The 14,540-nt window shown below is 37.9% G+C and overlaps 1 protein-coding gene across 2 annotated transcripts in view; it reads right to left on the bottom strand.

The window, feature by feature from the left end:
- Window positions 1-624: 624 nt before the first annotated feature.
- Window positions 625-14,540, bottom strand: part of LOC150104764 (uncharacterized) — a 33,996-nt gene continuing 20,080 nt past the window's right edge. The window contains exons 1-2 of one of the 2 annotated variants that reach the window (XM_090395945.1): window positions 7,298-7,330; window positions 625-1,858 (exon numbers count right to left, since the gene is read on the bottom strand). In XM_090395945.1, the coding sequence (XP_090252071.1) occupies window positions 728-1,819 (1,092 nt within the window). In that variant the 5' untranslated portion in view covers window positions 1,820-1,858; window positions 7,298-7,330 and the 3' untranslated portion in view covers window positions 625-727. Of the gene's footprint in view, window positions 1,859-7,297; window positions 7,331-14,540 lie in introns of those variants that run through there. The other variant, XM_090395944.1, reaches the window with a different exon arrangement.

Raw genomic sequence — 14,540 nt, 5'->3', positions numbered from 1 at the left:
CACAGCTGCTAACTCTATACAAAGCCAAAATCTGCTCAGCCATGGAATATTGCTCCCATATTTGGGGTGGCGCACCAAAATCCTCTCTAAGACTGCTCAGTTCTGTCCAGACAAAGGCAATCCAGCTAATTAATAAGCCTCTCTCACACACCCACTTCAATCCCTCTCTCACACACATGTTCAGTTTCTGTCTTGTGCCTCTACTACAGATACTTTCATGGACAGTGAATGTATCTGTAGTAGAGTTGATGATCTGCTGAATTGGCCACTCTATTATTCATCCACTCTCCTCCAAAATCATTAAAGCAAGAGCCACTGCTAACCAACACCCTTTTACAGTCCATCTCGAAACTCACCAAACCAACTTCACTGCCTCCTCTTTCATTCCATCTACTTCTGTCCTTTGGAAAAGTCTTCCCCACTCTGCCTTACCCCAAAATTACAACCTGTTTAGCTGTTCAAGTAAAATGTAAACAGATTGCTCCTTTCTTCTATTCCTCTTGCCCACACATGGCACTAATGTGCTATAGGTCATATGGCATTTTGTGTGTGGATCAGATATTTAAAAAAATAAAAAAATGTAGTATGAATATTTATACAAACAATTACTCAGATTGATCTGTCATCAGCAGAAATAGTTTACATTTATTACTCCCCCCCCCCTCTCTTTACAGAATTTGAAAGGATTACACTAGCCTAACATGTTTGAATTCTCTTTTGCTACAGTTCAATTTACAGCTTCCTCAAATGGATGGAACTTTCTACGATGATATCGCAAACTATTAGAAAACCTAAACCTTTCATTACATTTCTCACATTCATATGGCTTTTCTCCAGTATGAAGACGTCTATGTTCTCTCATCCGACATAGTTTTTTAAATTTCTTGCCACATATATCACAGTCTATATTTCGTTCTAATATTTTTTTTGGTCTTGGTTCACCTCTGTGCCACCTCAAATGATCTTTATATAAGTTATGATATTTAAATTTTTTTTCACATATCTCACAAGTGTATGGCTTCTCACCAGTATGTCCACGCATGTGTATATCTAGAGAATTTTTATATTTGAATCGTTGTCCACAAACAGAACACTCCAGAGGCATCTCATCAGAATGGCAGCGCAAATGTTTCTGTAAATATTTATTAACTTTAAAAGCTTTTCCACAGATCTCACAAGTGTATGTTGGATTCGCTGTGTGAAGTTTTAAGTGAAAATTTAACCCTGCTAATGAACTAAACCAAGAGCTGCATGTAGGACATGGAAACTGTTTTACTTTCTCATGATTCACAATGTGTGCTTTAAATCCTGCATGGCTAGTAAATGTTTTACCACACTTATCACACTGAAATCTGGGAACTTTATCATGACTTAGCATGTGAATCTTCATATTGTACAACAGTACAAATGACTTGCCACACATAGGACAAGAAAATGGCTTTGTACCTGTGTGAGTGTTCATGTGGCTTAGCATGCAAGATTTATATCTTACTTGAAGTCCACAAACTTGACATATTAATTCAGGGTTATATTTTCTGATTCTTTTACATTTTCCTTTAGGCATTTGCTTTAGTTCAGCTACATCTGAAATTACTGCTCCTTCTAAGAGTGCTTCTTGTCTTTCTGCTGAAAACAACTGTGGTTCTAATTTAATTTCATTTTGAAAAATAAAATTTGAATTTTTTTCATCACTACTTTCACATATTTCCAAAGGAACTCGTAAATTACTTTGCAAACTGCCTTCAACTGTCACATCATTTCTAATTTCAATATGCTGATTTTCATTTTGCATGGTTATACTACTGACCAATGTATTCATGATGACCAGAAATTTAAATGCTTCCTATATTCCCATTCCCTGCAAAAAAAAAAAAAAAAGGAATTAACTGATGCTTTAATTACATAAGTTTAATAACAATTTTAAAAGTTCAAATAAAAAAGGAAGTTTTTTAAATTTAATAAAAGCTCATAGAGATATTTTTTTAAATTTAAAGATCTTATGTACAGGATTAACCGGTTTTGGTTCTCTGCAGTCAGGCAGAGAGGTTACATGCTCATTGATTATTGAGATAAATTACATAAGAATAGTAGTTATAATAGGGTGATATTACACTTTACATACCAATAACAGTTGTTATAATATGATACTACATATTATTATACGAAAATAGTTATTATTATATGAAAAGTTACACGAAAATAACAGTTGCCATAAAATGATATTACATATTTACATGAAAGTAACATGATCATCATTCACACTGTTAAGCATGAAAATCTATTTCTTCTCCCTTTCTTTGGGAGGGAACAATGATGTCACTTCTATGTTGAAAAGTGGATGCAGTCACCCTGCTCAGCCAGGAGTTGATTCCTTGGATTCCAGTCTTAGTGGAAAAGGTCTAGGGGTGTTGTTTGGCCTGTGGTGATGATGCTCATGTAGGTTGCAACTTCTCACCTTTCGTTTGAAGGCTGCAAGGAGATGGTCAGCTGCCCCCCCCCCCTCTCTGTGAAACTGTTATGCTGTCTGGTCTTGTGTGTCAAACATAGAAACTATATATTATTGCTTTAGAGATGATGAAGAGGTAGTTGCAAATAGAATGGTTTTTTTGACTCTGCATGAACAAGTTGAGATATTCCTCTTCTGTATGATGACAACCACAGGTTAAAGCTGCCTTTTCCTGAGACGAATGGATTAAGTCGGTGTTCACGGACTGTTCCTGCTCAGTAGCAGTACAGTTATCTGAAACATCTCGGTTGAATTTCTGTAATATGGTTCAAGTGGATAGTGCATTGTACCACATTCTCCACTGAATACCTGCATTTGGGTTTGGTGTGATATGATAGGTCCCAGTGAAGTAGTGTTTAGTAAGATGATACAGGATTTTCCAATGAAGTGCTTTGGTTAGACTGTTGTATTAGGATACTGTAGATTTTGTCTATATTGCAGAGTTCTCTCTCTCTCTCTCTCATGCACTGGTGTTTTTTATCAAAAAGTGAGGCACCGGATCTTCAGCATCAGGAGGACTAAGCCCTTCTTCCATTTCAAGCTACTATGCTATCAGGCATAGCAGCTTGAAACTGCTCTGCCTGATTCCCATATTCCAAGTTTGTGAGTGATTTTGGTCCTTACACATTGCCACTTCATGGAGGAAAGAAAATCTCTCTGAGTGATGGGGGGGTTCCTTATCATTGTATTGTGGAAGATGGGTTCCATGAAGATTTCAGGAAGGAATGCTGTCTTTACTGTGTTCTGGAGGTTTAACTTCTTCCATCTTCGAAGAGTATCTTTGTAGAAATTTGTTAGGCTCATTGGCATGAGCTTGTGTCATTTTAAGGTTGTGGATAAAGAGAAACCTCTAGTGGCAGAAATGAAAATATATTTGGTGATATGTTTGTGTGCCATTTCCTGTTGTAGGGTATTAAGGAAAAAGCAAGTACGAAACACTCTTATCCTGTAGTCAAAGGCAGTCAAGTTTTGTCCTTCTTTAAGAGAAGTACTTAGCTTTGAGTAGGAAAGCTTGTTTGGTTCCAAATGAATCGATAGATGGTTGACTGTATTTGTTTGATAAATTGCACTGGTGGCGCAAGAATCTTTAGTGCATGCCAAAGGACACTGGTAGCTATTTGGTTAACAATTATTGCTCCTCTTGTGGAGACAGAGTCTTGTATTGCTTGAAACGTTTAATGAGTATATCCCAGTTCTTATCCTAAGAGGGCATGTTTCTTAGGTAAATTCCTAGGTATTTGTTTCCCTCTGCAGACCATTGACTAGACACTGGGGAAATGGTTCGGGTTTTTCCATTTGGTTTTGTGAGAGTTTAGTCTAGCTCCTGATGCTGCTTGGTATGCTGTTTGTATGTTATAGAAATCCTCTTCATTGTGGGCTATAACTGTAAAATCATCATCATCATCAGCATATGCCATCAGAGTTATGGCTTGGTAAGAAAGCTTAGGATAAGATGCCCTAATCAGCATGCTTACTCTACACAAAGAGTAAAGAGGACCTGAAAGTGGACGGCCTCATTTAATACCTCTGCTGTATAGTATAGATATAGTGAACTTGTTTATTTTCATGCAAAAGTGTGCTTTAGCATATAACATCTTAATGGAATGAATGATGCCTCAGCCAAAGCCCAAAGGCTTTCAAGCAGTTGAATAGGTAGTGATGTTCAATGCGATTGAAAGCTTTTTTCTTAGTCTAGTGTTACAAGACCCATTGTTTCACTGTTGTTGTTATCTTTGCTTATCAGATTCCTTATGAGATGTAGGTTTTCATGGATAGATTGTCCAGGGATAGAATAGCTCTGGTGCCTGTCTATTATTTTGTTCAGCTTGGGTTTAAGTTTGTTGGCAATGGCTTTTGATATTATTTTACAGTCAGTGTTTATGATGGAGATGGGTTGCCAGTTTCTTAATTTCATAGCATCTTCTTTCTTTGGGATAAGCTCAGTAATAGAGGTTGTCATATTAGGTGGGAAGCCATTGCTATTGGCTTCTACATATTGGCTCGTGGCATGAGCTCACCAAACATTCAGTGGTGAGCTCATCTATGCCACGAGATTTATCTTTTGGTAAAGAAGTGCAGGCAGTTGTCAAATCATGTAGCATGATGGAGAGTTCTGTCTTATGCCACATTGCTGGTGAGAGTCTTTTCACATCACAAATAATTATATCAGTGGCATCCATGGTTTGCTTGGTATAGGTTTTTGTAATACTGTAAACCATATAAGAGGATTTCGTCATTAACTTCTATGATGCTTCCACTATCTGTTGTTATAGCAGAAATAGTGATGCATTCCTGTTGACATTTTCCAGTGAAAAGAAATACTTTATAGGTGCATCTGCAAAGTTAATGTGTCTGCATCGTGCTCTAGATGTCACCATATGGCAGCCTCTAGGAATATAGATAGATAGGTATATATATATATATATATATATAGAGAGAGAGAGAGAGAGAGAGAGAGAGAGAAAGAGGGGGGTTGGGAAAGAGGAATGGGGTGTTAGCAGTTAATTGGAGTATCCTCTTCTGGAGAGCATCTGTACTCCACTTCACTGAAAATGTAGGAGCAGTATTTCACGGCTATGCAGATTTAGGATTTAACAATTATATAGATGTTTTCATTATCTGCCTCAAGGTTATTTCATCATTTTCAAATTCCAGTGACCAAATCTAACAGTAATCCAGATGCAGTCTGATCAGAGCTTTATACAATGAAACTGCCACCCTTTTGTCTGATGGTCAACATCCTCATTGATACTGCAGGAAGTCTCTGGGTTCAGAGTCTTTGCAGTATGTCCTCTGAACTCCAAATCTCTATTTATTATCGCTCCAAGATCCTTTGCTTCCCTACTTCTGCTAAGCAGGAGCATCCTATCTGTGGATCCTAAATATCAAAACTTTACACTTAGTTACATTAAACTGATATCACTATTCATTTGTCCACCTTTCTACTTTATTCAAGTCCTCTTGAAGAGCCAAAACATCAGTACTATTACTAATAATTCTCCCAAGCTTTACGTCATCTGCAAACGACTGCATATCTCCCTAGAGTCCAACAACAAAATCATTGACATAAAGACTGTGAACATTAATGGTCTAGCACTGAGCCTTGTCAAATTGCACTTGTAACCTTACTACCACATGATGGGGAAGGTTACAAGTGCAATTTGCTCCCATCTTGTACACAACTCGGATATCTGTCAGAACGCCAGTAGTTACCAATTCACTAATCTGATATCAAACTCATATGTTTCAACTTAAATACCAACTTGTCATGTGGCACTTTATCAAATGCTTTGCAAAATCCAAAAAAAAAATGACAGCATGCCTTACCCTCATCCACTGCTCTTCTTAATTGTTTATAAAAGACAACCAGATTACTAAAACAAAAGTACTCCTTAACAAATCCATGCTATCCTTAATAAAAAATATTGCCCTCATCTGCCAAAGTCTGTATACAACTCCTTACCAAAATTTCCAAAATCTTAACAACTACAAAAGAAATACAAACTGGTCTAAAGTTTTCCGGCTTATTTCAAGTAGGGTAAGACAGTGCAATGGCACTGTCTTACCCTACTTTCACTCCTTGGAAACTTGGCTTGTTGCAAGCCTTTCACTAAACAACCAGGTTAAGGGCATGGTCAGTTCCTTAGCACATTCCCTTAAAATATGTGGTGAAACAGATGTTGGAAGTTTTTCCACTTGGTTATATTATAAATTAAAGATACCAAGAAATTATAAATTTGATTTAATCCTTTATCCAAGTGTAAGCAAACAAAGTTTGTGCCTTAAGTAACTTCAGGACTGAGCAACTCATATATAGAAGCTAATGACTTCACATCACTTGACTTGGTCTGGCTCCCACTGATGAGATATCAATAAAGGTCGAAACCAGTCTGACTAGTGACCCTTCCCATAATGCATAGCATTATACATGTCCATAAGGATATGTGTTTTGCACTGTGGGATACCAAGGCAAGTGATGTGAAATCATTAGCTTCTATATACGAGTTGCCCAGTCGTTACTTCAGGTGCAAACTTTGTTCGCTAAAGGATTAAATCAAATATATAATTTATTGGTATCTTTAATTTAATGTGGTGAAACAGCTTTTAGTTCTCAGTATTCGGAATACATCTTCATTCACTTCTAATCCTTTACCCCCTCCTTATCTCTCTAGGAATAAAGCTTTATCAGGATGGAACACTCTAATAAAGTTGATCATTAAATATTTGTCTTCTTCATTCAAGGCATACTAATCTATGATTGCTGTCAAAAATTCATTTTAATTATCTCTCATGCACCATTGACTTCTCTTATTTCAAATTCTTTAATCCATTATAATGAAGGAATTTAAAGTAGAGAGTTTCTAATTCTATTATAGCTGCCTGCTTTATAATTCCACAAATTCAATTTTTTATTAACGAAGTGTTTATTAATTAGTAATAATAATATTTAACTGAAAAAATGTGAATGATGTCATTCACTTTCTTTAGTACTAAACTACACAGCACTCAGATAAATCTTCCAGATATGATCTTTGCACAATATAGTTTAAATGCAATGAAATGTTTTTTCTTGAGCTCAGAAATAATAAATTATTGGAGGATGATATTAGTTGATGGATATGGTAGAGGGGCAGCCAATGCAGAAGATTTAGCTGAACTATTCATAAATTTTGTCAAGTTATTTTATACTGGTAAGCATGAAATTCTATAAAATCTGAATGAGAATGGAATGGTGTAGAAGAGGATAGCAGTGAGCAAGTAGGAGATATATAAGAAATTAAGTAAACTCACTGGTAATAAGGTGATAGGACTTGGTGACACACCAACATGATTTAAAGTAATATTCCAGAGTTTTCAGCACCCTTGACACTCTTATTTAACTTTTTTTTGCAAAAGGTCAGATTCCAAATGAATTCAGTTACACACATTGTATGTATGATGATCCTGAGGCTTAAAATTAAAGATCATCTTCATCTGGGTCTCTTTACCTGTGGGAATTAAGGTATTAGAAAAACTGGCTGGGATTAGGGTGATAATAGCAGAAATCTATACAAGGATCAGCATGGATTTATTAAAGGGAGGTCATGTTTTAGCAATTTATTTGTCTATTAATATTTATTTATTTGTTTGCAAATTGGACTCGATTGACTGTTTAGCATGTATCAGTAAGGTTTATATTATTAGCTGCAGGGATCTGTTTTAGAGCCACTGTTGTTTAACTTATATGTTAATGATATTGACAGAAGTTTAAACAGGTGGGTGTGTTGCAAAACTGGGGACAGCTATGAGAATATATGAGAATAAAACTGATACTATGGCATGCCAGAAGGATTAAAACTGATACACAATCAATTCAGTATTGAAAGTATATAAGGTATATAAATATGAAAGGCAAATGGGAGATCCTGTGCATCACTGGACTGGTGGGGAATGTATTGAAGGAGGAAGACACAAACACACACACACAAAGGTTTGGTTTGTTTATAGTTTATTTGGCACAAAGACAACACAGGTCATACTCAGGGCTGCCCCTAGGAATTTTGCCGCCCCATGCAGTAGCATATTTTGCAGCCCCCCTTCTCCCTTATTTTTTGTATAGTTTATGCCAACTTTGCCACCCCATGCAAATGCACGTTTTGCACCGTCGGTAGAGCCGGCCCTGGTCATACTGTGCCATACTAAAGGTTACAACTATACATAAGCAGTTACAGAAAATTGTAAACAATATGTCTGTACAAAAATCTAGTTCCACAAAGCAGCATCTACAGATAAACAGAACTGCTGCCGAGGGCACAGAAACACATAAGGTCAGAGGTTATTACGGTAGTACAAAAATAGTTAGCAATATAAGTTAATAGTTATGGCCTCTTGTGGGAATGGGTACTTGGGAGAAGGGGGATGACGTCATGTAACGCAGCCCAGTGGAGTCTAGAAAGGATAATGCTGAGTATAGAAGCAATGGCATTTTTTTGCTTTATACTACTGGTAGGAGTATTCGGAATAAGGGAGAGGAATTGATGGCATTGATAGCATCAGCCTGGTCAAAGATTATTAGGATCACCGATACGTGGTTGACAGAAGAGGATATAAGTTGCTGGGTACAGCATTTTTTGGCAGGATAGGAAGGGAAAGCATGGTGGTGGAGTACTGCTTATGATAAGTGACGACCTATGTCCTCTAAGCGTGGAGGCTTTAGAAGGCTGTGACACTAATGATTCTGAAAGCATATGGTGTGAGGTAGAGGTGAGCAAGACAGGATATTTAGTGGGGTGTTGCTACAGACCAAGGAGCACAGAGGGTGAGGACCAGGAGATGTTTAGACAGTTGAGCATGGCAAGTGCAAGAATAATGATTGTTATGGGAGATTTTAAACTACAGTAGTATAAATTGGGGAGAGGAAGATGCATGTAGTAATAAGGGAATGGAATTTCTAGAATTCTTGAGGGACAAATGTCTTAGGCAACATGTAACAGAGGGAACAAGAGGGTCAAAAGTTTTGGATTTGGTTATAGCATCAGAAGAGTTGAAGAGATATGGTTTTGACTTGGAAAATGAATAGACATGCAGGAGTAACAAAGAGAAGGGAATGTATGTGGAATTATAAAGCAGGTGATTATAATAGTCTTAGACGTCAACTTGGGGAAGTTTCATGGAGGAAGGAATTGGAAGGCCAGGATATCATTAGTGCTTGGGAAATTGTGAAGGAATATTTGTTACCAGCAATGGTAAGCTGTATTCCACGAGTGAAGAGGACACAATTTGGAGTAAAGTGAATGACAAACAATATTAAACAGGAACTGCATGCGAAAAAGAGGCTATGGAAGAGATATAAGGAAACAGGTGAAGAGAAGATGCATGAAGAATATAAGACACAGGCCAGGAGAGGGACAGTATGGTAATGAAGGTGAAACTGGAATATGAGAAAAGATTGGCCCTTAGATCCAAGGAAAATCCTAGGGGATTTTTTAGTTTGTGGCCAGTAGGAGGAGAAATGACTGTGGAAAAATGTCATTGTGGGATAAAAATTGGAATAGAGTGACTGATGCAAAGGACATAGTGGAATTGTTCAATGAACACTTTATTGGAATAGTTCATCCTGGAGGAGTCAATTTGAATACTAGAGGGATGGGGCAGGTTCAAGGTTTAGAGGTGCACAAGGAGAGTGTGTTCCACATACTGAGTACTCTGGATGTTAGTAAAGCTGTGGGACTGGATGGTATTTCACCATGGGTTTTGAAAGAATGTTCTAAAAAACCAACAGCTCCATTGACCTGGCTCTTCAATAAATGTCTGGCTGTGAGAAAGGTGCCCATGGAATGGAAGGAAGGTAAGATAGTGCTATTGCATAAGGGCGGTAGCAGACTGGAAGTGTCCAATTATAGGCCAGCTTGTGTGTCATCAGTAGTTAGTAAGATCTTGGAGAAAGTAGTGAGGGACCATATACAGCATTGGGCAGATGAGGGTAATGTTATCAGTGAGAGTCAACATGGATTTGTGAAGGGCGCTCTTGTTTTAGCAATATGCTAGCCCTTTATGATAAAGTTACAAGAGCATTAGATGAGGGAAAGGCATATACTGCCATTTTCCTAGACTTAGCAAAGGCATCTGACAAGGTGTCACACGACAAGCTGATATTCAAGTTGCAGCACATGGGTCTGGATGTCAGATTGGTCAACTGGATTCAGGATTGGCTGTCCGATAGGTATCAGAGAGTTGTGTATGGTGGAGCCATATCAAAGAGGCAGAAGGTTACAAGTGGGGTTCCACAGGGCTCAGTACTGGGACCTATATTGTTTAACCTTTATATCAATGACGTTGTCCGTGTATTGCAAGGGGATATTCAGTTGTTTGCAGATGATGCAAAACTGGGAAGGGTTATTAGTAATAGTGCAGATGTGGTAGCCTTGCAAGAGGATTTGAATAAGCTAGATAGATGGGCAAATGAATGGGGATGTCAGTTTAGCAGTAAAATGTAAGGTCTTGAGGTTTGGGAAACATCAGTGGGACACTGCATACTCTATGGGAGGAGTTAAACTGGAGGAAGTAGGGAAGAAAAGAGATCTGGGGTTGATGATTGATAGAAACCTGAAATTTAGAGGACATATTGCAAAGGTAGTGAAGGTAACACAGAGGCTTGCTGCAATAATGAGGCCACTGACCTGCAGAGATATAATGGTTATCATTCCGTTGTATAAGACTCTCATCAGACCACACTTAGATTATTGTTCTCAGATTTGGACCCCACGATTTGAAGGGGATAAATTAACTGTGGAAAGGGTACAGAAGCAGATAACAAAGATGGTGTTAGGACTGTACAACATTAGTTATGAGGATCGACTGAAGGAGTGTGGACTGCAGAGTTTGGTGGATAGAAGGAGGAGAGGTGATATGATTGAGACTTTTTAAACTGTTGAGAGGTGGTTACAGGGTTGACACTAGGGAGTTCTTTCGCTTGGTTGAACAGCGGGAAGGAGTCATGACAAAGGGCCATCTATGGAAGTTATGAAAGGAAACTGTGAGAAAGAAGGTGAGGAATGGTTTCTTTGCATGGAGGGTGGTTGCACCATGGAATGCATTGCCTGATGGAGTGGTGAGAGCGAGAACAGTCAATGCGTTTAAGGAGTGGTATGATAGACTTTGTGTTTCCTAGGAGGGACCTCCCTCAATGAGTCTTGATAGACTTGTATTTCTTAGAAAGGACCTCCTGTGATGAGTCTTTTGACTCCATGGAGGCCTGAATAATAATAATTAATACACAAAATACGCAACACCAAGCCAAGGAATGCAGTATCTACATATATGTAAAATTATAACAGATGCTTTTACAGCAGTAGAAAAATAGGCAAAATGGGATTATTATACAATATGCATGGATAAAAATTAAATTTAGCAATGCGGTATAAACAGAATTTAGCAAATACGTATAAACAGAATTACTAGAAGGTACACAAATAGACAAGGTGTTCTACAGCAATACATGATTAGTCAAAAAATAAACTAGTAAATAAAATGCATATACAAAATTTAAGATAAACAATGTAGTATCTACAAATAAACAAAATTACTGCAGAGGTTTCAGTAGTACATAAATAGATAACAGTACAGGTTAACATATGCATATACAAAACAAGGCAAGGAAAGCAGTATCTGCATATAGTAAGATTACAACAAATGTTATCATACTAATACATAAAGAGTCAGAAAGGAATTATTATACAGCATATATGCATAAAAATTAAGTTTAGCATTTACATATTAACAAAATTACAGTACGGTGACACAAATATACAAGATCAAGGCCTACAGTAATACATAATTGGTCAAAATTTAAACTAACGAATAATATTCTTACTAAATAGCTTAAGGAAATTACAACGTACAATAGAATATACATTAAAATAAATTTTAATACACTTCCAATATTTCGGCAACATCATGTTGCCATTTTCACAGGACCTTAAAAACAAGACACATGCATGCATGGACTCAGGCTATTTTGTTTGGCAAGGAAAATTCTACAAACAAATAGAGGGGACAGCCATGGGTTCCCCACTCTCCCCACCCTTGGCCAACTTTTATATGGAGACTTTGAAGAGAAAGCCTTAAACTCTGCCCCACAAAAACCAACCATATGGCTTCGATATGTTGATGATGTGTTCGCTATTTGGCCACATGGCTCCAATGCACTCCTCTCCTTTCTAACACACTTAAACAACCAACACCCCAGATTCAAGTTCACCCTGGAAGAAGAAAAAAACAACTGCCTTCCTTTCTTAGACACACTAGTCACCCGACAGCATGATAGAACCTTGGTTTTCTCAGTTTATAGAAAACCCACCCATACAGGCTGGTACAATCACCAACAACCCCCCCCCCCTCACAACAATATGGCATCATTAAGACACTACACAACAGGGCTAAACTAACACAAACGACAAAGCCCTAAACACTGAACTAAATCACTTTCTCAGCCAATGATTACCCCCCCCCCTATAAAATCCAAAAAATATTGAAACCAATAAATCACCCCCCCCCCCCCCGCAACAAGGATTACGCTAAATCCATTACCATTCCCTATATCCGAGGCACCTGGGAAAAAATTACAAAAATCCTAAAAAAACATGACTTAACTTCTTGTTACAGACCATATAAAAATTTGGCATCCCTTATCTGCTCCACTAAAGACCCCCCCCCCCAGACCCACCTGGTATATTATTGAAACCAATAAATCACTCCCCCCCCCCCGCAACAAGGATTACGCTAAATCCATTACCATTCCCTATATCCGAGGCACCTGGGAAAAAATTACAAAAATCCTAAAAAAACATGACTTAACTTCTTGTTACAGACCATATAAAAATTTGGCATCCCTTATCTGCTCCACTAAAGACCAACCCCCCTCCCCCAGACCCACCTGGTATATACCAGGTCCTTTGCAGCTGTAAGCTGTCGTACTTTGGCTAAACAGACAGGACAGCTAATATCAGAATTTCAGAACACAAGGACTACATCCGGTTTCACCAATACAGCCACCCTGGTGTTGCAGACCATGCGCTGGATACCCGCCATAGAATACGGTGGAAGAAAGCTACAATACACAGTAGCAAGTTCAAATTCGAAAGACTATTCATGGAATCAGCCTCAGCCCTAAGAAACAATCCAAACCTCAACAAATTTGGTTTGCATGAGACTGCCCGAAATTGGGAAACCTACATCAGAAGACCTTCAGCCCAATCGGCCAAGAATACCAACATTGCCTGCTAGGGGGCACCATCAGGACTTCTAGGAGAAAGAATAGCTTCCTGCTTCGTCCTCATTTACTGTTGTGCTAGCGTGCACATGTCTTGTTTTTAAGTTCCTGTGAAAATGGCAACATGATGCCGAAATATTGGAAGTGTATTAAAATTTATTTTAATGTACATTCTATTGCACGTTGTAATTTCCTTAAGCTATTTAGTAAGAATGTATAACCAACGTCTAAGCCTTTCCACGAGAATAATGAATAATATGCATGTATAAAAGTTAAGTTAAGCAATACAGTATTTACATATAAACAAATTTACAGTCAAATGTGTTTGTACAAATTAATTCTTTCTAAAAAATTAAAAACATCATGCAATCTGCCTGAGTCTGCTAGCATTGTATATGGCTTGGTTAGATAGGTGAAAATTTCATTCCTCTCTCGTGTAAATTGTTGACAATCTACCAGAATATGATAAATAGTGAGATATGTATTGCATTTTTCACATATGAGAAGGTCATCAGCGCTCAGTAAATAAGAATGTGTAAGGTGACTGTGACCTATGCAGAGCCTAGCAAAAACAACCGCCTCCCTTCTCTTTGTAGGTTGACTAGAATGCCAGTGCTTAATTTCATATAATATCATATCATAATGTCATAATGTCATATAATTTGTTTGTCAATGTTTCCTGCCATGACTCCCGCTGAGCAATTAGCTTCGATCTTATATGCTGTCTGTAGTCTGTTAAACAGTATGTGGAGAAGGTATGAGCTGATTTAGCAGCTGCATCTGCAGCCTAATTTCCTTTAATTCTGATGTGGCTGAGAATCCAGCAGAACTGAACATCAAAATTAAGGATTTTCATTTTGTAAAACAGGTGTAGCACCTCATAAAGTACTGGATGTGGATTATACATAGGAGAGGAGATAGCCTGTAAAGAGCTCAGTGAGTCTGTGTAAATTATACACTTTTGGTAGCAGTTTTCTTTTATATGCACAAGTGCAAGCTGAATGGCATGTAACTCTGCTGTATAATTACTGCAGTCTGGTGGGATCTTATTTGAGATAATAGTGTCAGGAAACAGAGCTATTAGTTCTTGAACCATCAGTATAGATGGGTAAGAAATCAGCGTGTGCTGCTCTGTGTGCATTAAACAACTGCAGGTAGATGGATGATGGAGTATAAGATTTCTGTAGCTGACAAAGTGAGAAGTTGCAGGATGGTGTGCAAACCTGCTATGGAGGGATGCTGTTATGTTTAGTGTAGCTAATATTATCAACATTTATACCAACA

The sequence above is a fragment of the Typopeltis vanoorti genome, chromosome 7, assembly GCF_054136105.1.
Source record: "Typopeltis vanoorti isolate ZY-2024b chromosome 7, IOZ_Tvanoo_1.0, whole genome shotgun sequence".
Classification (NCBI taxonomy): domain Eukaryota; kingdom Metazoa; phylum Arthropoda; class Arachnida; order Uropygi; family Thelyphonidae; genus Typopeltis; species Typopeltis vanoorti.
Note: the sequence above shows the minus strand (reverse complement) of the source record. Positions and strands in the feature narration are given on the sequence as shown.